Source organism: Notolabrus celidotus, chromosome 20, assembly GCF_009762535.1.
Source record: "Notolabrus celidotus isolate fNotCel1 chromosome 20, fNotCel1.pri, whole genome shotgun sequence".
Classification (NCBI taxonomy): domain Eukaryota; kingdom Metazoa; phylum Chordata; class Actinopteri; order Labriformes; family Labridae; genus Notolabrus; species Notolabrus celidotus.
The window spans coordinates 18,548,404-18,576,142 of NC_048291.1; the positions used below are offsets into that span (position 1 = coordinate 18,548,404).

The 27,739-nt window shown below is 39.9% G+C and overlaps 2 protein-coding genes across 2 annotated transcripts; both read right to left on the reverse strand.

The window, feature by feature from the left end:
* Window positions 1–1,333: 1,333 nt before the first annotated feature.
* Window positions 1,334–14,275, reverse strand: tspan35 (tetraspanin 35). Its single transcript, XM_034712135.1, has 9 exons — window positions 14,181–14,275; window positions 8,669–9,039; window positions 6,664–6,741; window positions 5,421–5,636; window positions 4,246–4,320; window positions 4,035–4,142; window positions 3,813–3,944; window positions 3,629–3,721; window positions 1,334–1,857 (listed from the first exon to the last, which is right to left on the reverse strand). The coding sequence occupies exons 3-9, from the start codon at window positions 6,718–6,720 to the stop codon at window positions 1,798–1,800; spliced, it is 741 nt and encodes a 246-aa protein (XP_034568026.1). The 5' UTR covers window positions 6,721–6,741; window positions 8,669–9,039; window positions 14,181–14,275; the 3' UTR covers window positions 1,334–1,797.
* znf653 (zinc finger protein 653) lies at window positions 12,147–27,213 on the reverse strand. The gene is made up of 10 exons (XM_034712134.1): window positions 26,856–27,213; window positions 26,644–26,684; window positions 24,170–24,487; window positions 23,523–24,070; window positions 23,253–23,430; window positions 19,938–20,022; window positions 16,158–16,269; window positions 15,956–16,070; window positions 15,778–15,877; window positions 12,147–14,680 (listed from the first exon to the last, which is right to left on the reverse strand). The coding sequence occupies exons 1-10, from the start codon at window positions 27,152–27,154 to the stop codon at window positions 14,503–14,505; spliced, it is 1,974 nt and encodes a 657-aa protein (XP_034568025.1). The 5' UTR covers window positions 27,155–27,213; the 3' UTR covers window positions 12,147–14,502.
* Window positions 27,214–27,739: the final 526 nt, after the last annotated feature.

Below are 27,739 nucleotides of genomic sequence, written 5' to 3' on the forward strand. Positions count from 1 at the left end.
TGCTTACACTTCAGCATTCAAAGGTAAAAATGGTGTCATGGTATCTCAGCAAAACTGAGGGATAAGACTGTTGGGAAACACAGGACTTGTATGCGTAAAGTGAAACTCATGGTTACTAAGCTAATCTCAAAGTATGACCCTCTCAGGCAGGTATTTAACTAGTGTTATTATATTAACCCACAACACTCCAAAGATCACAAGCATCCCACCCCCATGATGAAGTTTCTTTCCAGGCTGCAGAGCAGAGTTCAAAATAAGTCACAGCAAACATATGTAGACATACTGCAGTTGTTCAGCACTTTTCTTGATTGAGGCTCGACTTTTAAATACATGCAGCGGATGCAAAAACCCACTGTTCTAAAATTATGTAAAGATGCATTTGCTACACGTTCCACATTAAATCAGATTTCATTTCTGTAAAACTAATAAATAAGACCGTACGCTTCACCTAAGTATGCTATATGTATTTCAAACTAATCAAGAGTTCATGTTTTTACAGTTCAGGCAATTGGTAACAAGGGAAAAATAATTGCTGCTGTGGATGTTCCAGACCCCAGCTGCTACAAACATGCCAGACTCCAGCAGCAACAGCTACTACTACTACCACTATCTGTCTCATCACTATCATCGCTATCTCTCTCTCTCTCTCTCTCTCTCTCTCTCTCTCTCTCTCTCTCTCTCTCTCTCTCTCTCTCTCTCTCTCTCTCTCTCTCTCTCTCTCTTATTCTCCTCTATCCCTCTTTCCAACCCCAACTCGGTCAAGGCAGATGGCTGGTCCTGCTCGAGGTTTCTGCCTGTTAAAAGGAAGTTTGTCCTTGCCGCTTTAACTAGCTAAATACTTTGAGGTGTCATACTCATGGTGGAATAAGATGAGCTCAGACTGTCAGTAAGAGGGGACTGGAGCTTATCCTGTCTTGATGTTGGGTCTTTGTTAATAATTTAACATAGAGTATGGTCTAGACCTGCTCTGATTTTAAAAGCGTCTTGAGATAATGTCTGTTGTGATTTGGCGCTGTACAAATGAAGATTGATTGATTTGATTGATTGATTGATTGATTAATTGATTAATTGATTGATTGATTGATTGATGATTGATTGATTGATTGATTGATTGATTGATTGATGATTGGTTGATTGATTGATTCTACATTTATTAGCTGAAAATATTAGTTTATCCATCATGTTCTTATAAGGAAATGTCTTTCTGATCCACTATCTTGAACATATGATAAAGGTGAAAATAGAACAGGGGTTTGAAGTCTACATTTTAGGGGTCCCTTTAAGAACTTAAAACGCCATTAATGCATTTCACGAAATGAAAAACTCACCAGGGTTTAAAAATCATTTTTCTATTTCAAAATTGATGATCATACAACATACATTCAAATAAAGTAGGATTTCTGTTGCTATTTAACAACTGTGTCATTACAGCAACATTTTCAACAGTGTTTTCTTTTTATCAGTGTCAACACAGTTATCATGTAATTTATTATTAACTGGACATATGTAACATGTAGTAGCATTGCTTTACATTTAAAGGGTTCTCTGGAATAGAAAACAGTGTGTGAAGCCGGTTTACAAAGTGTACTTGTCTTAAGATATACATCTGGACATTCATATATGATTTATAGTAGACAGATTCAAATGCATCAAAAATTCTGATTGCACAAAATCTGTCATGAACTGTTGTAAATAATGAGGCAGTATTCGCAAAGGCATGGTCGCAAAGGGCATGTGTGTGAAGCAGAAAGGCTCTGGGGCTTTAAAGTATCCTTCTTTGACCTTTTGTACTTTCAGTTAGGCCCTGCTGGACTTTATCCTGCAGAAAAGAATCATGGAGACAGCCATGGCGCATATCTGAAAAGCAAGTACATCTTACAGTTTATAACTACAAAATAATGTAAGCTTTGTAATGATATAATGTGACATATTATTGAAAGCATGCTGTGTTTATTTTGATTAAAAAATGTATTATGTGTTATCACACACAGTAGTTATGTCAACAGAAATGATAAGAGTAAGAGGGTCAAGGCTGAAAGTCGAACCAGTGACCGCTGCGACAAGGACTATAGCCTTTGTATATATGGGGCGCCGTTTGCAAAGTTGTGCACACTGAAAATATCAGCAACATTTCTCCACATTTAGCTCCAAAATGTCATAAAAATGTAGTGGGAATTTTTAAAAGTCACTTTTTATACCACATATAGAGCAAAATTTGTGATCTTTTTCACATGTATTTTTGTTGTGACAAATATATATTCGTAAAAATCCCTGTTCAATCTAAATGCTTAATCTAAAGGTTGAATGTTAAAAGTTAAATATAATATACATTTCAAATATTGATTGTTAAATCTAAATGTTAAATGTTGCTTTGCAAACCTAAATATTTAATTAGTATGCAAATTCACATGCAGTCTATCATTTAGCATTTACATTTAACAATCAACATATATATTTAAAATTTATATTTATGTTTAACGTTAAGATTCATCATTAAACATTATATTTAGCATTTAACATTCAGATTTAGATTAAGCATTTAGATTTAACTGTGTTGTTTTTGTTAAATATATCATGGCTGAAATAAATGTTGCTTAGCGCCGCTCGAGTGGCTGCTTGTCGCAGCAGCTCTCTCTTCGTTGTTCTTTTTTCGACTTTTTTTTCATATCTGTTTCGTTATCTTTGTATTTGGAGCCTGTCATGACTTTTAATGACTCATTTGTTGGCCATGGACACCAAACTGGCCGGAAATCCTGTGTAACCATGGTAACATTGTTTACATACGAGATCAGCTGTAAGCAGCCTGTAGCATGTTGATGCTAAATGATGCTAGGCCCGATGTTCCCTGCGAGCTGAGGAGAAGGAGGCAAGGACGACATGCTGGTATTGAGGTGGAAGCTAAGAAAAGACGACATCGACCTGTCCTTCCACCCACCGTTATGGGGAATGCAAGATTGATCTACGATAAGGCTGACGAGCTAACCCAGCACCAGAGGGAATACTGGCAGAGTAGCACCATGCTTTTTTGACCTATACTGCAGCCAGCCACCAGGGGGCAGATGCTTTGCTGAAAGCTTCACCTCCAGCCAGGCGAGCTGAACCCCTGATTTCACCTGCTGTGGGCGGACAGGATACAGGAGAGCAAGACTGAACTAACTGGTGAGGAAGGCCAGCTCAGTCCTGGACCCTGTGGAGGTGGTGGCTGACAGGAGAATTATGGCCAAGCTACTGTACGCCTTCTTGTTTGCTGCTTTAACTCCATGAATTTCCCCGTTGTGGGACGAATAAAGGAGTATCTTATCTCTTATCTTATCTTATCTTATCTTATCTTAAAAAGATCACAAATATTGCTCTAAATGTGATTTTAAAAAGTGACTTTAAAAAATTCGCACTAGGTTTTTATGTTGTTTTGGAGCTAAATGTGGAGAAATGTTGCTGTTTTTTTCAGTGTGCACAACTTTACAAACAGTGCCCCACATTTATATGAGGCATGCGCTTAAACTGCTCGGCCAAATGGTACGCCAATTGAGTCTCCTTTATTTAGTATTGGATAGGTTTAACAAGATTTATTTAAGATGATAATGTCTCCAGTGCACTTCAGCCTTGAAGATAAGGGATAATCTCATACCTCCAGAACTGCAATTCCCAGGGCCACCGCCACAATAACAACTGTGTTGTCATCAATCAGTTGCTTGATCTTCGGGAAGCAGCCAGTGATTGTCTGAGTGAAATACAGAATAGAGCAGGAACATGTATAGGTATTCATTCATAGCAGTCTTGGGTAATACAATAGATTTTTTTCTTCCCCATACCATCGCGTCAGCTAGTGTTTGATTACATGGGTTGCTTGTGCCAGGACAGCACTGTGGCGGGTAAAGCTTGTAGAGGTCCACATAAGGAGAGCCCACAAAGTCTGAGGAGTTGTAGAATCCACAACATTTCAACTAATGTGGGCACAAAGAGAGTTGATGTTATACATACTATCAGTGAAATTGTGAGAATCGCATTTCTGACACGTCAGCAGCAATACATACAGTGGTCATTGTAGTATTCCACAGCCCCGTGACATCAGGGTTTTTTCCATAGTCCTTCTTGATGTTCTTGACTGCTGCCGTGCCAAACTTGGTGAACAACTCATCTGCCTTAAGTATGAATATACAATAACGTAAGTATAGGAACCTCAAGGTAGCACCTGTCAGCTATTGATATATAGTGCAGAAACGTTTCCAAGATTGGTAGACTTACCAAGGGTCTGAACACCAAGATCACCACTGCTCCAGCAACTTCTGCTATGAAGACCACCAGGACTATGATAAAAAACTAAGGAAAAAAGGCAAGGAGAGTGATTTGCTGACCAACATTTCAGAAATGTGTTGAGTTTATTTGACTCAATCAATTATTCGCAAGTTTAAAATATGCCAAATAAAGGAGGCTCCCTTGCAACAGTTTTATGAGCATTTTTTAGTTCAGAATTTAAACAGTGAAGTGAAGAAGGAAGGCTGTCAAAAGTCAAAATATGAGAACAAAGTTTTGCCTCGGAAGGTAAAATCAACATACTACCAAATGCAGTGATAACAGGTTTATGCTAAGAAATAACAAATATGAAGCGATAAGACTTTAAAACAGTTGGAAAAACACTATATACAGGAAGTGCACCTAGCTTTGAAACAAATTTGACTTACTGTAGTGGCTTAACCTTGTAACAACTTAAGGGTTGCACGCTCAAAGCACCCGCCAAAATGTTCCACTATCTACTTTTACATTTTTGAGGTTATACACCTTAATGGACACTATTTCTTATTTAAATCATCAGAACCTTATAGCTTTTAAGTTATATTTAGTAGAATCCAGGTTCAGTTCACTTGTGCTCATTCTTCCTCTGCAATTTTTAATATCATGCAACTTGAAAAAACTTGCACCACCAACTCCTAATATTCACATTATGCTGATGGATGGAAATATGATAAACCATATGTTTAGCTGGTATAAATATAAGAATTTCTGCCAAATTAGGGACTACAGATGTAAATTAGCTAATAGCTAACTCTGGTACAGCTTAATCCCTGTACACTGTCCCTGATCAAATAAACAAATAAATAAATAAATAAAATTTGAATGAAAATATTGATTACATTATTTCATGCCAAGCGATGAAAGATGGAAAAATATCACACTTATGCCTGTGGCAGTCAGTGGTTTTAGCTTAGCCTAAAGACTACAGTTTATGTTTGTTTCACTACCTACAATCTTTTCTGTGCTGAGCTAACTGTCTGCTGTCAGTGGCTTCTTATTCATGGGTAGACATTTGAGTTGTTTGGACGTTCTCATGTAAGTATCTGTGAAAGAGCATATAAGAACTTTTCATAAAAATGGTAAGCAATATATCTAACCCTCTCTGCAGTAGCAAAAAAACATCCTACCAGCAGCAGCATGCACTTGCTCTCTTTGACAGCTCCACAACAGCCCAGAAAGCCGATGACCAGCAGCAGCGCACCGATTGCAATCAGCAGGTAGCCCACATTGAGCACCTGACTGAGCTCTTCCGGTGCGTCTTCAATTTTTCCAAGAAAGCTAAGGATGGAGCCACTGTCCACTTTTACCCAAATCCCAACACCCAGGATGGCAGCACCTGCCAACTGAGGAAGGGTAAGAAGGAAAGACAGGAGAAGGAGAGGTTTTAAAAAGCTTGAGGATTAGAGGACAACTTTATTCATTTAAAATCTAAAGGCCAGTCAGTAAACAGGGGTCTTATCTGCCTGCAAAAGAGATGCAAGCATTTAACTAGCAGAAGGTCTAATCAAAGCAGGCCTGCAACACAGGGATAGTTTGATCCAGCATTTTGAGGCCAGATCCAAATAGAGACTACAAGAGAGACAATTTAACAAGCAACGGTACATTTTTATCAGTCCTGAAACAATTTACAAATGGCAGATTCTACCGGAAAAGGACTGTATGACCAATGATTTTCTAAATAAAAGACGGCTCTATGTCCAGTGGTTTTTATTTTAAAATTCTAAATCAGGTATAGCTGTAATTGGCAGGTGTAATTGAGTGTTCTCTTATCATTCTGAATCAACATTTTTTAAGTGGAAACAGGTTGTCAATATCGAATATATGTTAATTCCCTGGCTGTTGCACATTTGATGTTACAGACGTCTTTTATTTTGAAAATCATTGATACATACCTTTTCCGGTAGAATCTGCCGTTTGTAAATTTGTTTGCGGACTGGTAAAAATGTTCCGTGGCTTATGAAATTGTCTCACCGCTTGTAAAAGTGTTTCTGATTTTGTAAATTTGTTTTGGCGTTGGCAAAAGAGTATTGCTAATTTTGATTTTTAAAATGGAAAAATGTTTTCCAAAATGTAAATTGGTCTCAAACTTTGTTAAAGTGTTTCATCCTTTGTAAATGTGCATTGCACTTCCCAGCCACAGTAGTTTGGGGCTAATATCAAAATATTGCTATTAATTTACCCTCAACTTCTATGAAGTAATAACTCAATAACTGTTGGATCTGTATCAAACTGAGAAGATATTTAAAATACTCCCTAAAACCTGAACTGAAACCTCCTGTTGATGAACACCTGTGATAAATATAAAACTGTAACTGTTCTCTGTGGAAGATGAAACACTTATACTACAAATAATCAAACATTCAAACTTACAAATATGATGCCATTGAAAACAACCATCATGGTTTTGAGAAATCCAAAGCATCCCATTTTTGCTGGCTTTTGTTGTACCTTGAGAAGAAAAAGAGGAAAATACATTGTTGACAATAATGTTCAGCATCCTGTTGTCAGCTTTCAAATCATGTTTACACCAATGGATTCCACACTGTGTCCTTTAGGTGTTCATTGTGATACAAATTATACAACTCTTTACACACAGTCAGTTGTGTGCACAGGGTTTGTAGTCCTGAGTTTCACTATGTCATTGCGTATTGCCACTTTGGTGATAAATTAACAGTGTGATTGTTCTGTTTCCTGTGTGAGATGGAATGGGGAGAGTATAGGGGAGGGAATACCCTTTGACTTTCCCAACTCCCAACCTATTACCTTTTGTTAGCTTTGTAACTTATCAGTCTTAAACACTCATGAGCCTTTTATTTCGACTCCAAGGACATTTACTGTACATTCGTCATCTCTCGTGGAACTTTGGTACAGGCTGTTTGCTTTAATATGAGAAGAGGTGACGATTGAGGAAGTATGTCGCTTTGTATTTTCTGGAAAAGATTTTTACTTAGCCATTCATATGCAAATGAGGAAAGGAACTAAACACAGGGGTTACACGTTTTGAGGTGGAACTGTTTCCTCTCAGTGCATTTTTTCTAAAGTTTTTCTGTTGAAATTTGAACAATTTGCCAAGAACCTTGATTATTGTATACTATTTTCACAGAAGTAAAACATATACGATTGCAGCAGGCTATAATAAAAAACACTCTAGTCTTGTGTGTGTACGTATTTGCATTGGCAAGCTGACACACCCATGACTCTGGAATGGGTTACACTTCATGATGCTAATACTACAAACCTATAAAGGCACAGTACAACATTACAGCCAATTAACTATCTTTATTTATGTTGACACATGCACAACATATTTAGTGTGCTTTACAAGTGTACTTAGACAAAAACACAAGATCTATCTTGCTTAACCATCTTGACTCACACACACATCACTGTACCCTATCTCCAAATCCTCTCTTCCCACCCCCTTTTACAACCCCACTGTTTTGGAGTCACTTCAAGATTGTCACAACCAAGTGTGTGTGTGTGTGTGTGTGTGTGTGTGTGTGTGTGTGTGTGTGTGTGTGTGTGTGTGTGTGTGTGTCCAGTTCGGGAACAGTGCCCTTTGTGTGATGTGATAAAACAGGCAAATTGTTATCCACAACACAACACAACACAAGAATGACTGAGCTTTCTCACAATTGGATATCCCTTGTGGCCTTTTCTTGCTATTATTCTAAATGCTACTAGTCTTCCATTGTAGCTTTTACCATTATCATTAACAAAAAGCAGGAAGTGACTTGTCAGTTCAGTTAGCCTGCCTTCACTGTGAAAGCTGGACAACATCAAGTTAATTATACATTAAGGGACCCAGATGCCTTTAGAAACAGAACAAGACGTTGCCTTGACTCCCAAAACTCCCTTGATCACTTAATTCCTCCGAGTTTTTTGCACTTCCTCATGGTCAGTGATTGCTCTCTGTAACTGAGGAGACAGCCTGGTGATGTATTAACACCATGAGTCACATGCATATCCATAATGCCCCTGAAATGTCAGGAGTAAGATGTAGTGAACACTTCCATTAGAGTTATGAAAACATGTTAACAAAAAGGACAAAGTCTCATTTGGAGTTGGTATATGAAAGGCTGTGCTGTATTATATAAAAGACAACCGATAGATGGCTCATAATTGTTGTTCTAAGACCAACAAAACCTCTGACTGTCTGTTTTTCAACTTGCATCAAAAACACAGACTAATCTCAAATGACGCCATTGAGGAGAATAATTACAGGCAGGTCTCAGAAGACAAGGCATTATTGTTTCACGGCTCTTTCTTGGCACAAGTATTTAAAATAAACCAACAGATCCAAAACTGACATACACAGGCTACCACAAAAGTTCAAATCTATCAAAGTTCTATCTAAGTTAAGAATTAGACTTACCTTTCACAGGAAATATCCAGGGACAGGCTCAGAGACTGGCTCAGGCTAAGAGTCCCTACCTGCACTCTGGTGATGGAGGCTGTTGCTGTGGGAGCAGACCAGGCTGTGAGATAACACAAGTACAGAGGTGTATTATTCTTCTGCACTCTTGTGCTGAAAAACTCCACACAATAAACCTCCTGTCTCCCACCTCCTGTAGCACTGTTGCTTTGTTTGATTTGAGGAGCTTCTGAGGGACTTTTTCCAGCTTTCTGCTTTTATTTTCGGGCTACCAGCTGGTTATAAGTGCTGAAAAGGGAGGGGGAGCAGGTGGGCGTGACCAGGAAAGCTCAGCAATAACACAAATCACCATGGAGTTAGGCTGGTCATCCCTGAGGGAGGGAAGAGAGAGAGAGAGAGAGAGAGAGAGAGAGAGAGAGAGAGAGAGAGAGAGAGAGAGAGAGAGAGAGAGAGAGAGAGAGAAATAGATCACCTGTATGCAGTCACACCTGCCTGTAATTTACATTAGTAGTTTGTCCATGTTAAATAGAGTTTGTAGATTAAACTTAGCCATGTGAGCTCATATTACTGCTGTCATTCTTAAAAGTATACACAAGCAAATCATAGGCCTGTTCTCTTTTATAAGTGAGAATTGAAAAAAACTTGACTATCATTTTTAAACCACCAAGTAAACAAACAACATTTTCTGAATGATTCCTTTCCCTGAGTGGATTAAGTTGTTTTTGAGATTTTCTTTTAACATCTGTATTTGAATTAGAGATCTTCTGCTTGGCAACAGACACATAGGTTCCTCTGAGTCGCTGCCGTAGACGTCCTGCTGCCGTGGATGTTCCAGACTCCAGCTGCTATATGGACGTGCCAGACTCCAGCAGAAACAGCTAATACTACTATCCGTCTCATCACTATCATCGCTCTCTCTCTGTCTCTTAGTCTCCCCTATCCCTCTTTCCAACCTCCACTCGGTCGAAGCAGATGGCTGTCTAACATAAGTCTGGTTCTGCTCGAGGTTTCTTGCCTGTTAAAAGGACGTTTTGCCTTGCCACTGTAAGTAGCTAAATAGTGTGAGGTGCAATGCTCATGGTGATTAAGACAAGATAAGATCGAGTCCTCTCGGTAACAGGGGACTGGATGGTATACTGTCATGATGTTGGGTCTTTGTTAATAATTGAACATAGAGTACGGTCTAACCTGCTATGTTTTAAAAGCATCTTGAGATAACGTTTGTTGTGATTTGGCGCTATACAAATAAAGATTGATTGATTGATTGATTGATTGATTGATTGATTGACATATGTATACATTAGTTTTTATGTGACCAAATTAGCAAAAGTTTAAAATGTGACTTCTAAAGGAAATAATCACCAACAGCAGCTTTCCTGAGCTACATGGGACTTATTACTTGATTACTTATTTTGTTTCTTGGATTTGCTTGGTCTTAACCTTCCTCTGTGCGCTGTCTGCTCCCTACCAACAGGCGACTGACTAAGACAAGGAGTAGCTGGGATAGGTAGTGCAGCATTTACCAACTAAAGTACAGGTAACTCCAGATAATAGATTAGTGGAGACCGGAAAAAAAGTTGATATTTGGCTGAAATTGCCAGGTTAACAAAAAAAGAATTCTTATGAATCGCAATTGCTCATCTTGAGCTTAACCATACACCATCTTTATATATAAATTGGTAAATTAATTGTCAGAATTACAAAATTAGTCATTAGAAATGCACAAGTTTTCCTGTTAGGCAGTGTTACATTTTGTTTTTGGCAATTTTAACATTTTGCAAAACCATCAGACATGTTTTTCTTCTTTAATGTCAAAGAAATTAAGGGCATCACATAACATCACATAAATATAGTCCATCTTGCCAATTACTTTGTTGGCTTCCGATTCCATGCTTGACTTTCTGATAACCAGGAAGTAGTTTGCTAATGTGTCTCTGTTGGCAGTTATATAGATGCTTGGTCAATGTCCAAACAAGTGTGGCATTGTCTCCTTTTCTTTTCTTTTTTTATTTTTTACCCCACATATTTTTCAGATGTTCCTCTGCTTGTTATTATCTAATGTAAAATCTGAAGTTACTGTTAATTGACTTGTCAGGCTTTGCCTGAGCACTGTAACATTTAACCCCAAACATGAAGCGACCAGGGGTCCTTCCTCACCCTGAAGGTGGACAGACATGAACTTTATTAATGTGATGGACTTCTTTTTACAGATTAATTTGACATTGTGTGTGATCTATTTGTCCCTGGCGTCTCTTTCCCCTATTCAGAATATGTCATGGAGTTTTGACCAGGCAGATTCATGTATTTAACACAACCACTTTTAATGACTATTGCAGTGTCAAAATGATTCAACCTCCTGAATAAAATTGCTTTTAAGAGGACACATTTTCAAATCAGGTGTTGTCTTAAGCACGCCTGATGCAACTTATCAAGGGCTGCATTAGTTGAATCACTTTGTTGATTGTGACATTTGACTGCATGTTGGAAATATGGTTAAGTCAAGTGAATTGCCTCAAAAGTTAAGAGAAGAGGTCATTGCTTTGCAAAAACAAAAAAATTGAAACAAAATGATATCAAAGGCACTGATTTTTCCAAGAGACAGTTGGAAGCATAGTTTGCAAGTTAAAGTTAACTGAACCGTGGCTACACTACCTGGACATGGCTAGAGTGGCTATCACAGTCACCTGACTTAAACCCCCCAAAATTTCTGGTTGATTTTCAAGGAACGCTGCCAGAATCTGGTGTCTGGCTATGCATCACAGCTTCATAGCAGCCAAAGGGTGCTCTATTATGTACTAAAAATAAATTAAAGTGACTAAACATAGACCTTTCTGGAGTCCCTGAGCTCCCTTGTCTCATAGGTTCCTCTGGATCTCTGCCATAGAAGTCCTGCTGCTTTGAATCTCCTCTATCCCTCTTTTCAACCCCAACTTGGTCAAAACAGATGGCTGTCTAACATGAGTCTGGTTATGCTTGAGGTTTCTGCCTGTTGAAAGGAAATTTTTTCCTTGCTGCTGTAACTAGCTACATACTGCGAGGTGCAATGCTCATGGTGGATTAAGATGAGATAAGACAGAGTCCTGTCTTAAGAGGGTACCCTTCCAAACCCAACTCGGTCGAGGCAGATGGCTATCTAACATGAGTCTGGTTCTGCTTGAGGTTTCTGCCTGTCAAAAGGATGTTTTTCCTTGCCATTGTTAATAGCTAAAAGATAGGAGTTGCAATGCTCATGGTGGATTAAGATGAGATAGGACTGAGTCCTGTCTTAAGAGGGGTCTGGATCTTATCCTGTCTTGATGTTGGTTCTTTGTTAATACTAATAATTAATAATAATGCGAACAAACCTAATTTGCAATGGGGGTTGAATCATATTGAGTGCAACTGTATATAAAAAAATTGTATATAAAAATAATTATGTATTGACTTTTTATATTCGTAGATATCTCACTTTTTAAGTCAATAATTAACACCTAATCATACTTATCATTTATTCGTGACATGAAGTCTAGAGGAGTGTTCTCCAAACCAAACCTTTGAACAAACATTCAGACACTATTTACACGTCCAACACTTAAGCCGTCACAACACTTACGCATTTCATGTCTTTTCTTACTCTTACTGCACACCCACACTTTGTCACAAACACAACACCCTTAAGTGAGTTATGTAACAGTCAAGTGCACACTGCATAATATTAAACCTTTGTATTACACAAATGTCCTTTGGAAAATCACATACAATACAAATATGAGTCATGTTCAATTATTTAGTGAATCATTAGTAAACAGAGGTGACAGGGGAGAGAAAAGGCTTGACCTATAACACTCAACAGTACAAGGAAACAAGGGACTGAGGCGAACATTCCTGAGAAATTGTCACAGTAAACTCACTACGCCTTTTTCATCTGGGCTTGTGAGTCAGAACTGGGAAGGTGAAAACAGATAATAGAATAATTTAGCACCAAGTCTGCCCTCTTGACTATACAGCAGATGCACAATTTTTAAATGTGTGAAATGGAAGGGCTTACATTATGGTAAAGAAAGAAAAAAAAAATCAATTGAACAGTCTCAATTTCAAGTATTCTGATATCTCATGTTACAAAATGTCTTAACAACCATTACAAAATAACCACTGTTTCTTTTACCATCAACCCAATGTGCCTTGGAAACTTAATGGTGACTATGTTGCAAATAAAATGTTAAAACCATGGTTATGTTTTATTCTTATTTTTAAACAGTATGTGCCACTTTTGGTATTACAAGTGAAAAGGCTTTATGTGAAGTAACCAATGTGTTTGTGTACAAAACACTATGTTGTATAAGAAGATGGCTTTACTGGAATACAAACTTTGTCAGGAGCTAATGTCAGGAGCGCTAACATTAGGATACCCTGCTTTTGTAGCATTGTGGACCAGCTCCTACACAGTGGGGAAACAGTAAAGAATGAATGGGCTGGCGTGAACACGACTATTTTGTTGTAACATCATAATATTAAGTAGTTTGGAATAATGCTACCGATGGAAGTAACATCAGGTTGTTTATACAAACTGATCAAATTAATTTGTTTTGCTTACATTTGAGCATGTGCATACATAGTTGAATCAATTCCTTATCCCTTTGCTTGTGTGATAATGGTTTAAATGGTTTAAATAGAATCTTTAGGGGCCCGATTCACTTAAGGATTGCACAGCTTTTGCACCCGCAATTAGTACAGGCAAAGGGTTTAATGCTCCACAAACTGCGCTGCAGATCAAATAGCATCTCTGCGAGTCAGTGTTGTTTGCATACATTTAAATGGGCCATTACGCTTTCATTTGGAGCAAAACAGGCCCTTTTCTTTTTAAATGAGCCTCACTGCAAATAACTCGTGATTCACTAATCCTGGCGATGACAGCCCCGTGCAGTTAGAGTGAAATATCTACTGTCTGCTGAGAACTGTTGGTAACTGCGTCGCAGTATGCCAAAACTTTTCCGTGATCAATTCCATATTACTTTGACATTACTATTATTACTATTAAATCATTACTATTATTAAAATAATCAAGGCTTAAATAAATCTGGAGCTGTCTGAGACCCATCCACCAAGCTGTGCTATTACGTTATTTTTGCTAGCTCGCTCCAGGGAGTACGTTGGTTATTAACTGTAAAATGTGTGTCACATATGTCATGAATCAAATCCACCAACGGAGTTGCTCTCACATGCTCCGGAGACAGAGTGGAGATTAGGAAGCTCATCCCAGTCACGATCGGGTGCAAAAGTGGAGCAAACAGAGCTGCAGAACTGTGTTGCAGATTTTGCACTTGAATATCTATAACATAAGAGCAATTTGCTTTGTGAGTTAGACCTTAAGATAGAGGTGATAGTGGGAACAGATGAGTCACAATTCTTGGTGCTATTAACAGCAGCAATCCATTCTTAGTGTATTCCCCACAGAGTATACTTTCTATGGCCCTGCACACTTCTTCAACATGCATTGTAGTCCAAAGCTATATATAAAAAAAGTTGTACCTACTTGTAAGAGATGTTTGGTGGAGGGGTTTTGAGAGCAGTCATTGGACATCATAAATCAGCAGTGGACTGTTTTTTTTTCTGACTGCATCAAAAACTGCATATAAAAAAACATGTTTAAGCCCTATATTCTGACCAGCTGATGTCCTGCACAGCTGTTTGACAGTGCCACTTCTGCTTGTATAACTGCGTGTGTCTACAGGAGATAATCTTATCACCTTGGACACAGCAATGGAAGCTAAGTCTCTCCCCTGGAGGTTGTCCTTTGATTTCTGAGGTCCAACCTGTTCTTGTTTAGCTCCTATCACCAGAGTCTGAAAGCCTCGTCAGGTCGCCTGCTTGTCTGGGTGGCTCTTTAGCTTGTGGAATTTAACGCTGTCCAGTTTCTCAAACCTCTTCTCGCAGAACTCACAGGTGAAGTTGTAGTGGGCTTCTGGAGTGTGCTTCTTCATGTGCCAGTTAAGGGATGCCCGCTGGCGACACTGGTAGCCACAAATCTCACATCTGATGGATGACAAGAAGACAAGGTATAAGACCAATTCAGAAAAGAAAAGAGTAACAAGTGTAGAGATTATTTTAAGACATGTTGTAATCATGTATTCTTATCCTTATTTGTTGTCACTTCTTCACTTCTCATTATAAACAAACATAGGTCCAGGACTAGTCAGGGGGCAGACCCTCCCTACTTTTAAGAGGAGGCTTAAAACCTTCCTTTTTGATAAAGCTTAGGGCTGGCTCAGGCTTGGACCAGCTCTTAGTTATGCTGCTATAGGCTTAGACTGCCAAGGGAACTGACACACTGGCACACTCCCCTCTCTCCCTATGACTTACTTTAACTCTCCCTGTCCCAATAAAGTTACTAACCATAGACCTTTCTGGAGTCCCTGAGCTCCCTAGTCTCGTGGATTCCTCTGAGTCGCTGCCGTAGACAGCCTACTGCCGTGGACGTGAGCAGACTCCAGCGGTTTAAACTACTATTACTCACCACTATAACCTCTCTCTCTTATTCTCCTCTATCCCTCTTTCCAATCCCGAATCAGCCAAAGCAGATGGCTGTCTAACATGAGTCTGGTTCTGCTTGATGTTTCTGCCTGTTAAAAGGAAGTTTTTCATTGCCGCTGTAACTTGCTAAATGCTGCAAAATGCTCTGCTCATGGTGGATTAAGATGAGATGAGACTGAGTTCTTGTTCAAGCCAGATGGCTGTTTAACATGAGTCTGGTTTTTCTTGAGGTTTCTGCCTGTTAAAAGGAAGATTGTCCATGTCGCTGTAACTTGCTAAATGCTGCAAAGGGCTCTGCTTCCGGTGAATTTAGATGAGATAAGACTGAGTCCCGTCTGTAAGGGGGGACTGGATATTATCCTGTCTTGCTCTGGGTCTTTCTTAATAATATAACATAGATTATAGTCTAGACCTGCTACATTTGTAAAAGCATCTTGAGATAACGTTTGTTGTGATTTTGCGCTATACAAATAAAGATTGAGTCCAAATTCCAATTAATGACTCATTTACCACTCAGTCCTCCAATGTCGAAGACCTCAAGTATAACATGCTCATTCTACGAACTGTGACAGTTCTGTTTTTAGTTTTAAAAAACGTACTGGAGTGGTGTCTCTCCTGTGTGAGTCCGTCTGTGAACCTCCAGGTGATTCTTACGCTTAAAAGATTTCCCACATGTCTCGCAGATGAAATCTCTTACCCCTGTAAATAGACAGAGTTATCCTTTAAAGTTGAACATTTGATTTTCACATAACAAGTGTGTCTTTGTGAGCAGCAAACCTGAGTGGATGATCATGTGGCGCTGCAAATGATTTGATAGGTAAAACTTTTTTCCACATCCTGGATGCGGACAAACTTTGGTCCTCCCCTTCCTGTGAACTAGGTTGACATGATTCTGCAAAGAAATAAGAGGATTACATGAATGTATTTTTTTGGGAAAAGGAAACTAAAAGATGAAGGATAAAAAAAGTTACTGCTTTACCTGAAAGCTGCTAATCGCAACATATACTTGACTGCAGCCCTCATATGGACAGTGGAACATCTTGAGCATCCCATCTGCCTCAATGACAGGGCCTCGCCTGTGCCTCTTTGACCTGACACAGCAAAAACAAATGCATGCTTAGTTCACATTATCAAGAGGATGTTTAGAGGAAGGGGGTTGTACTGGCATCTCAGCGGAGCACCTAGACAAATCCTTTTCAATCTGTCTCCAGCACTGGATCCACAAAGGCTTTCTCTAAAAGCTAGAGCTTAGCATCATGAGTGAAGAAGACCCTGAATCAGTGTTGTCAGTTTTTGACCAGTGACATTGCACGAGAGAGCTATCTTTATGCGCCTAAAACATAACTTTACTTTTCTGTTTTTAAAAGTAAACTAAAGACATGTCTTTTTAATTTGGATTTTCGTTTGGATTGATGTCATTGCGATTTATTACATTTAGTGTTTATTCTTTTTCATTTTCATTTCTGTTTGTTTTTCTTATATTCACCTTTCATATTCATTTATTTTTGAAATATTCTTTTTTATTTTTTTTATATATTTTTTTAAAATGTATTTTCTTCTCTAGATATTTATTTTCTATTTTAAATTAGTATAATAATAATATTTATTATTATTATTTAATTTTTTTTCATGAACAGATTTATTTACCCGTCTTCTCATTTTTTATTTATTTTATTCGAAAAACAACACTTGCCTTAATTGTTTAAATTAACCCTCTGAATATAATGTAAAGAAAATTCAAATAAACAGGTCTTTGAAGAAAAAAATAATAACAATAATTTGGAGTCATTTATTTTATTCTTTGACTGCATTATTTTGATCCTTGTTTTAACGATATTAATTTATCTTATTTAGTTATCTATCTATTTATTGTATTTATCTTTCAACTTTAATTGATTTTTAATTTGGCTTTCTACCTTTAGGGGAGAACGGGGTTGGTTGTCACACTTTTTACTGTTTTGATGATTGCTCATCATCAACACATCTTTCAATAGTCATTCCTACATTAAATTGAAGCTTAAGGTGTTGGCTTGAAACGTGTATCCCTCTCATTTTCCAACTCATTGTAACAAAGAGGCAAATAACTATCAAAGACACAACCAACCCTATCACGGGGATGGTTGTCACACACTATGGGGTTGGTTGTCACAATGGTATTTCAATGGGAAAAATCTTTTAAAAAAGGCAAGAAGGCAGAACTAAATTTGAAAGTTTAATTGCACTGACAAGTGATAGGTCTACATAACTTAATGCATTTTAACATAAAATGAGCAAGGAACGTCAACAGGAAACACATCCTTAGGCCAGCCTATATAACAACATAAAGAACAAAACAAATAGGCCTAACAATAATGGCCTACTCAACTAGGCTACATGCAGTCACTGTCTGAGTTACAGTGATGGCAAATGTAGGGTCTGCGCACTCCAACTAATTTCACCATGCATGATTTTGCCGACATAGGGGTTGGTTGTTACGTGTGACGACTAGGGATGGGTACCTTTCACATTTGAACCGATACGGTACCGATACCCGGTACCTGGAAATTGGTACCGGTACTCAACGGTACCAATTTTCGGTTCTTTTGTGTGTTTATGTGGTAATAAATGTTAATTTAAAAAAGAAAAAAAAATTCTAATTTGTTTAATTTAACATATTTATTTAATTTAACATGAAATGAACAGAAACAGTAATATATAATTGATTAGATATATTAGCTGGCACGTGCTCGTGGCGTCTAATTGCTCTTTCAGGAGTTTCCTTATTTGGGCAAAACTCATAATCTTAATATCTTCTTAACCATCACGTTAGAAAAAATTCACCCCCCGTACAGTGTGTGCCAATAGAGAGATTAGCGTTGTAGGGCCAAGCCGTTTTTTGAACCAGGCTGTAAACATGTTTATTAATGCTGCAAAGATCGTCTTTTTCCCATTCATATATATTTGGTTTCCGGTGTTTCTGCAGCCAGCCTCAAGCGGATTTTCGATGTATTGCAGTTTATATCACTTCCGCATTGGCTTCATCGTTTGAGACCGGAGTTTGCCGCTTGGACATGACTGACGTGACTCCTGGTCGGGAACACACAGCCATTGGCTAAGAGGCTCACACTACGTCACACTATGCCTAGTTGAGTTCCGCATTACCAATATGGCTGCTGCCGTTGATTTGCTTCCAAACAGCTCTCAGGAACAGATGGGTGACGTCACAGATACTACGTCCATATTTTATGCAGTCTATGAACAGGACACACAACTTACTTGTTGGGCATTCATGCACACAGGAACGGTGATAAACAGGGCAGGTAGGCGGAGCGAGAGAGTCCGTCTCAACCATAGACTGTATAAAATAAACTTAATCCTCCAGTCAGGCAGTTCTGCCTCGCGGTGAGTGCGCGCGCCAGTCAGCTGCAGGCTCCGTTTGGCGCACTCCCGTGCAAATGAGCAGAGAGAGCAGCAGAGAGAGCAGCAGAGAGAGCAGCAGAGAGAGCAGCAGAGAGAGCAGCAGAGAGAGCAGCAGAGAGAGCAGCAGAGAGAGCAGCAGAGAGAGCAGCAGAGAGAGCAGCAGAGAGAGCAGCAGAGAGCAGCAGAGAGCAGCAGAGAGAGCAGCAGGGAGAGCAGCAGAGAGAGCAGCAGAGAGAGCAGCAGAGAGAGCAGCAGAGAGAGCAGCAGAGACGTCCACCCGATCAGTCTCTTACTTTATTACAGGGAGAAAGTATGGAAACTCGCCTCCTCTTCCACTTCCTCACAGTCACAAGGATGCGTTCAGGTACCGAAACATGGTACCGTTTGATTTTATGTGAGTCGGTACTCGGTAGTACCGACGGAATTCGGTCGGTACCTATAAAAGTACCGAATTCGGTTCCCATCCCTAGTGACGACCAACCCCAAATGGAATTTTTTTGCTAGCATCAAGGCTAACAACCATCTAACAACTAGTTAGCTAGCTAATAAAAATCTAAACTATAGCTTTCCCCTCACACTTTGTAAGGGTGACACTTGTTTTGTTATAAACCCATTGCTTAAAAGCCTAGAAGAAAAATACTGAGGAGCTGAATATTTACAATTTTAAATGAAAAACACAAAAGGTCCTCTCACCTCAAGTTCAGCTGTCTTTTTCCAGAGAAGACTATGTAGGTGAGCTCTGATCCTAATTCTGGAAATGTCCATACCCCAATTTGAGAGACAGTGAGTGCCCTCTGGTGGCGAAATATAACGAGTGTGCCAACCAACCCGTTTGACAACCAACCCCGTTCTCCCCTTATTTTATTGATTTTATTATTGTATTTTAAATTATTTTTTATGTTCACCATCTTCTTTCTTGTTTTCCTTTTTTATTTTTTAACCATTTCTGTTATTTTCTGTCTCTTTGTTATTTTGTGAAGCAATTTGGGCTGCATGCTTGCATGTATGGAAGGTGCTATATAAATAAAGTTGAGTTGAAGACAACAAGAGCGAAGGAATGGCAGGCTGTAAAATGCCTTAACTTTGTCTCAAAATTACCTTTAAGCGCTTTTCTGCAAGCTGAGTTGCAGCCGACTTTGGTTGTTAGCTTACTTAAATCCTTCATTGGGCTAAAAAATGCAGTAAAAGGGATGCCACAACTTGTGACGTGATGTGACTCATTAAAACCCTGATAATGTGCTGATTATGGTCAAACATGACACCCAGGTTGGCAGTTCAAGGAGTTTAAACCTTTTTAATAAAAAATAAAACTACAATTTGACTGACATAATTCACCATGTGGAATATATGGGCTGCCCACCTGCTCAAACTCCGCTGCAGCTCTCTGTTACTTCCCAGCTCCAAAACATCAACAGCAGGCTGCAGCAGCTGTTTGTCACTCAAACCTGCAGGTAAACAGTGTGAAAACAAGTTACACAGTGACTCAAGCAGGTGTCAGCTCAATCAAAAGTGCACCCTCTGGAGGGGAAGACTGAAAGACTTCTAATACAGTCAATGCTGGATGGAACAACAGCACTTTGAATTGGTCATGGTATTACATTTTGAGTTTGTCATCAAAGTGGTAATTTTGTAAAAAGAGAAGCAGGTCTTTCCACCAATCAGAGGTTAAGCCTGGTTTCTACTCATGCGTCAAATCGACGTGTAGCATGCGCGCATAGGTCAGCGTAGCTCTGGTACCTACACAGAGGCCTGCGCACTAACCTGACGCATACCTCTGCTTAGTTTATACTTCTGCATCAACCCTACACAGCAGTGGTTGACGTGGACGTAAGCACTACACACTTGTGTTTTCTCTCTGACAGTCGCCTGTTTCCGGCCCCGCTACATATTCTGTCTACTGTTTCACCGCAATTCCAAGCTTATTTTGTTAATTTACTGCTAATATATGTTGCTTTTTATCATACAGCAATGATTAGAGGGAAGAATAGAGAGGACACGTTTGAGGAGATGAAATGCATATCTGATGTGCGGCCGATGTTTGCGGGATCCCGGAAGTACTGTAAATGCAAGAAAAACAATGCAAATGAGCTGACCAATCACAAGGCTTGCGGTCCGCGTCGATTCGATGCGTAGTTACATTTTGTGCATCTGGAGGTGTGCATCTGCGTAGCTCCCGTACCTACACAGAGGCCTACGGCATAGGCTAAAGCATGGTTTATACTTCTGCATCTGTGTCGCGCAGCAGTACTATGTCGAAACACCTGAGGGCAGTGTGGTCTCTCTGATAGCTTGGTCGCTTGTTTCTGGCCCCTCTACGATCTCTGTTTACATTTTCACACCTTTTCACGATCCCAAGCTTATTTTGCTAGTTTACAGCTGATACATGTTACTGTTTGTCATACAGCAATGATTACAGGGAAGAATCGAAATAACATTCGGAGGGGGGGATGAAATACATGGCCAATGTGCGGGGATCCAGGAAATGCTGTAGATGCGGGAAATAGAATGCTGCTGAGTGGCTTGCAGTCAGCGTTGATTCGACGCGTAGTAACATTTTTGAGGGGATGCATGTTGGCTAAGTACGCAGGCCTCTGCGTAGGTACGGGCCCTACGTGGACCTTTGTTGTAGGCCACACCGTTGATTCGACGCAGAAGTATAAATCCGGCTGTAGCCGACGTGCACCTCCTCCAAAATGTATCTATGTGTTGAATTGACGCAGACCGCAAACCCTGTAATTGGGTCACTCGACAGCATTGTATTTATGGTATTTACAGCACTTACGGAATCCCCGCACATCAGCCGTGCTCTGACGTCTCCTCTCTATTCTTCCCGTTTCGGAATCACTGTGAAAAAATAAACAGACAACGTAGCAGAGCCAGAAACAAGCGAAGCTAAACGCTTGAGGGCAGTGTGGTCTTGCTCTGCTAAACCAGCCTTAAGAATGAATCCTCTTTGATATTTCTCTCCATTGGCTTTTTTCCCAACTATTAATAAGATGGTAAAGATGCACATTTGGGTAGCCATAGTTGTTGCTGACCCAGTTTACAGTCCTCTATTCCTCAACCAAGTTTATCAAAAGTAGCTGGATTGACCCAGGGCCTGAGGATTCCAACCTTCACATGTATTAAGAAGATATATCATCAAAGTTTGTACCATCATGTCAACAGACATGTAGAGCACTCTGGTTTAAGAGTCGAATTACAATATGGAACGAATGATGATGGCATGGCAGATAAATTACTAAATGGCAATATGGGTTTATATTGCAACAAAATCTGGCATCAACAAGGTATAAATTGAATAGTCCTCTATCTGGATTCAGACAGCTCTTTTAAAAAGTGCATTAAAAAAATCAGCTCTTAAAGGTGACATATCATGCAAAATTGACTTTTTAATGGTTCTCTACCTGAAATATGTTTCCCTGGCATGTCTACAAACCCCCCGAGAATGAAAAAAATCCATTCTGCCTCTGTTCTGATTTCTACACCTTTCTGTAAATGTGTGTGAAACGAGCCGTTTCAGACTTCCGTGTTTTTGTTACGTAACAACAATATCCGGTCTGTCACGGAGTCAGAGCTCGGAGCCTGTTCAGCCCATAGACTGTATAAAATACAACTCAACTTCTCCGTTTTTCATTACCTGCGCAAATGTGTGCTAACAAAGAGCTTAGGAGGGAGGCATGCTAGTTGTAGGCTGTCTTAATAAACACAAAGGTCGGTTTTACTCCCCACGTCTGCAGATTTGAAGATCTAGTGGATGATTTTTATTTATCATGGATAAGTGCTAGCGCTAGTTAGCATAGCTACATAGCTACATGTCGTAGCTGCAGCTGTGTACCAAGACACAGGTCTACATACTGACAAATACAACAACAAGAAACACTAAATCTGTGACCAATCCTTCAGAAAAGGTCCCGCTGCCTTTCTGGCAGAGGTCGGTTTTACTCCCCACGTCTGCAGATTTGAAGATCTAGTGGATGATTTTTATTTGTCATGGATAAGTGCTAGCGCTAATTAGCATAGCTACATGTTCATAGCTGTAGCTGTGTACCAAGACACACGTCGACATACTGACAAATAAAACAACAAGAAACACTAAATATGTGACCAATCGTTCAGAAAGATCCTGCTGCCTTTCTGGTAGAGGTCGGTTTTACTCCCCACGTCTGCAGATTTGAAGATCTAGTGGATGATTTTTATTTATCATGGATAAGTGCTAGCGCTAGTTAGCATAGCCACATAGCTACATGCTCGTAGCTGTGTACCAAGACACACGTCGACATACTGATAAATAAAACAACAAGAAATACTAAATCTGTGACCAATCCTTCAGAAAGGTCCTGCTACAGGCGCCTCTCCATCAGGATCAGATTCTGGATCAGGTTCAGAGGGTTGAAGTAACGCGATCTATGAGCGGCCGTGTATATTCAGCCAACATGTAAACATTAGATCAACGTGCTGGAGAGCCGAGGCACATCCACTTCCTGAGGGGGCGTGGTCAGAGAGAAAACAGAGTGTTCTGAGGAGGACTGAAGAAGAGGGATTTTCAGGCAGGCCAAAATCTGATTTCAAAGTGTTTTTTTGAGCATAAACTTTAAAGACATGTTTTGGGGACCTCTTAGACCAATATATATTGATGAAAAAAGCGTGATATGTCACCTTTAAAGTAGCTCACCTGTAATGAAGTCGTCATCCTCTGCCGACCTTAGTTCTGAGTCGGGCCCACAAACCTGGTTGTAGGTAACACCCCCAATAACAGTGCAAGTGACTTCCTCCACATTTCCACCACCCATGTTGAGTTGGATGCCCTCTGAAGTCAAGGCCTCATAGCTGGGGCCAGTGATGATAATTAACTAGGGATAAAAATGTAAAAAAAGACGGTCACAATTAAAAAAAGATGAATAACTTGGTGTGTAACATCTTTGCAAGGTACTCCCTCACCTACCTGTGAGCCTTCCAAAGCCGGCCTGTGGTCAGTAATATCACAGCTGGTCACTACTGTCTGCAGAGTCTGCGGGTCAAACAGCTCGCTCTGCTCTTGAACCTGTACAGATGAAGGCAATGACAGCCCCGGTTGAGTGCCCAGTCTGACTGACCCTCTAGAGCACCTAGAGTTCTCATGTGTCTTCTCAGGTTTATCAGTCATAGACGCCGTCACAGCAATACACTCATAACCGTGCGTTATAGTCCGTATTCCTTCATCATCATCTTCTTCTTCTTCTTCTCCCTCATCTCTGCCTTGCCTCAGATCCTGTGCCGCCGCCGCCTCCTCCTCCTCCTCCTCCTCCTCTGAAGGGACACAGTGAAATTCTGCAGCAGGGGAGCCTTGCTCTGGCTCCATGACCATCCCAACTTCCCAGACAGGCTGCCCTGTATGTGAGACATCCTTGGAAGAAGCCTCTATACTGGAAGGATGGTTCAGAGTTGCAGCATCTTCAATTGGGCTCATAGTCGCAAGTTGTAACTCGGTATCATCTTCATTTTTTTCCAGATCTACAAAAAATTAAAAACACATTGATCATGAAAGTATTTTAACAACAGGTACATTTAACTAACCCTACTGAGCTAAAGACTACATTTGTTATATTGCACCTTTAAAACGAGTGTGAGCCATCTTTCTTCTTCTAGTGCCTATGAAGCGAGTGACCATGGGCACATCTACTTTTGCTGACTCCTCTCCATCACCCTCTCCATTCACTTCCTCCTCATGTTCAGAGTCACTTGCCTCCTTCAGTGGAGAGAAAAGGTATTGCACAAATGAGTGGTTGGAGTCACATTGCCAGATGGCAGCAGTAGAGGAGTTGTGCTGGGGCTCAATGGCTCTGAGCTGGGGCTCATGAGGGCAAGAGCAGGAGTGCTCCTGATACCAACACACTAGGCTCTGTAGACTGGACACACGCTCTTTCCTGCCTGGGAAAAAAAACACAAGTCAGCCAGAGGGATAAACATTGAGCAGCAAATGTTCCTGCTTCTGTGCACGTTCCAGACTCCAGCTGCTAAAACAGAAGTGCTGGACTCCAGCGGCAACAGCAGCTACTACTTCTACTACTACTACTACTACTACTACTACTATTACTGCTACTACTACAACTACTACTATCCATCTCATCACTATCATCTCTCTCTCTCTCTCTCTCTCTCTCTCTCTCTCTCTCTCTTATTCTCCTCCATCCCTCTTTCCAACCCCAACTCAGTCGAGACAGATGGCTGTCTAACATGAGTCTGGTTCTGCTCGAGGTTTCTGCCTGTTAAAAGGAACTTTTTCTTTGCCACTGTAACTAGCTAAATACTGCAAGGTGCAATGCTCATGGTGGATTAAGATGAGATAAGGTCGAGTTCTGTCAGTAAGAAGGGACTGGATCGTGGATCTTGTTGTTGGGTCTTTGTTAATAATATAACAGAGAGTATGATCTAGACCTGCTCCGTTTGTAAAATTGTCTTAAGAAAACGTATGTTGTGATTTGGCAATTTGGCACAAATAAAGATTGACTAAAAAAAAAAAAGAAGACTGATTGAAAGAGTTGATTTTGTAAGGATAGATTTAAATATGCGTGTGAAACCACTTTTACATTTGAATCCTGCTGTATCTCCTGTTGGTTTTGGGTGGACGTTCCCAAAACTACACAAAAAACAACAAAGATCCATCTCAATAGCCCAAAGACAAAGTATGAAAATGTATGTCAACCTAAATAAACATCTGGAAGGAAGAGAAGGAAATTTGGCTCTAGCTGGCAAATTAATCTTTATCATGTACAGTATGTACAGCCTTATTGTCAATATTGCACATATAATCATCTAATCATCTAATAGGGTTGTTTTTAAATCCGATTGAGGTGAATATTTTTAGAGTTAAAGAGTACTGGGATGTTTTAGACAAATTTTATTTAAAATATAGACTTACTATATAATTAAGAAGGAAAAGTATCAGGTTCTTAGTTAACAAATTAAAAGATTTTCAAAGTATCTCAAAACGGCAAGATTTAGATATTGATACAGATACAATATATCCTATACACTGCCCGTCCCAAAAAAGTCACACTCTAATATTTCATTGGACCGCCATTAGCTTTGAGTACGGCAGGCATTTGCCATGGCATTGTTTGGATAAGCTTTTGCAATGTCACAACATTTATTTCCATCCGCAGTTGCATTCATTTTCCGCCCAGATATTGTATTGATGATGGGAGAGTCGCTGCACAAAGTCTTCTTCACCACATCCCGAAGATTCTCAATGGGGCTGAGGTCTGGACTCAGTGGTGGCCAATCCATGTATGGAAATGATGTCTCATGCTCCCTAAATCACTCATTGATAATGTGAGTCTGATGAATCCTGGCATTGTCATCTTGGAATATGCCCGTGCCATCAGGGAAGAAAAACTCCATTGATGGAAAGACCTGGTCATTCAGTATACTCAGGTAGTCAGCTGACCTCATTCTTTGGGCACATAACATTGCTGAACCTAAACGTGACCAACTGCAGCAACCTGAGATCATAACACTGCCCCCACAGGCTTGTACAGTAGGCACTAGGCATGATGGGTGCATCACTACCGCCTCTCTTCTTACCTTTATGTGCCCATCATTCTGGAACAGGATGAATCTGGATTCGTCAGACCACATGACCTTCTTACATTGCTCCAGAGTCAAATCAGGCTCCCTAGAAAATCTCCTTGGTGGCTAGGGTTAAATAAGTTGTTGCTAGCTGAAACATATGTATCACTGCAGTAATTATCCAATGGAAGGCTCTTACCTATTTGCTTTGTTAAAAAAAGTGGCGACTTTTTTAGGGACGGGCAGTGTATCATTATTGCACAACTCAGAAAAACAACATAACATAATCAGCCAATAATAACTAATTTAAGTTGTACTGGTATCCTTGTTTGTCTGTTGAATAGTTTAATAAACACACATTAAGTATCTGACTGCTGGCTGGTACAAAGTTTAGATCGAACCAAAAAAAAGGTTTATTTGATCAACCAAATAGAGGCAATTTAAAATAGATTGTAAAAGAATCGGCTACACCTCCAACACCCATGAGCCTGATATCTGTCAAAGGCACCCCTCACCTTTTCTCTGTTTTTGTGAGACTTCTGTAACGAGCTTCTTCCTGTCATGCAAAAAGACGAAATTTGGACATTGATCAGACACAGAGGAATACAACACCTGCTTAATGAAAGAATAGACAGTAATGCTGACTGACGTGGGTCGTTTTCATACCATACACACTCTGGTAAGGCAACTTTACTAGTATATGTGGCATGGCATTATCTGGACTTACCCGCAGTTGTCCTGTTGGTATTTTTCTCCATATGTGGAATTGAGCAGGATCAGATACTCTGCAAGTCCAGCATCACTCAGACTAGTACGCCTGCGGAGCTCACTCCACAGCTTGTGTGACTCTCCCAGGTACACCCTCCTCACGTCGTACTTCTTTCGGGATTCAAGCCGTCTCTTGGCTCGATCGGAGTCTGTTAGCCTGGGTCGTCCTCTGCAACGCCTTAAAATACCTTTCCCGTGGTCTTCGCTCTGGTGTCTGGAGTCCAGGGGAACCTCCAACTCTGCCAGGCTATGCGCCATCTTGGCCTAAACAGCTGATGTTGTGGTAAGAGGGGTTACCGGATGTTGTTAGACCTAACCGCCGGTTAGTAACCGGAAGCACGGATAACGACGCATTTTCTGCTACGTTTTTTTTTTTTTTTTGTGTGGTTTATGGATTTGTTTGAGCACATGTCTGTTGTGTTTGTAAATATATTATTATAAAATGTTCAATAAAAAAAAAATCCATTCTGCAAGTCTTTCACAGTATTGGTCTTTAACCCTTCTCGAACCAGTACCAAACATAATTGAGTACTTCATAGGTATATTTACCGTATAAGTAGAGAAATACCCACCCTTTACACCAAAAAACGCAGCAGAACGATACTTCACATGGAGTATGTTTAATAAGGACCGAAGCAGTATGAACACCACTGAAAGGCACGGAAAGAATATAAATGAAAGAAATGTAATGAATGTTAAAGTTTTCGAATAGAGCAAATTTGATAGAGAGGATTTAGTTTTGATATTATTACTTTATCTTTTCAATCTGATTTAATTTATTTAATTGTATTATATACATATTCGAGGGGTGGACATCGAGGTGGTGCCAACCTACAAATATAC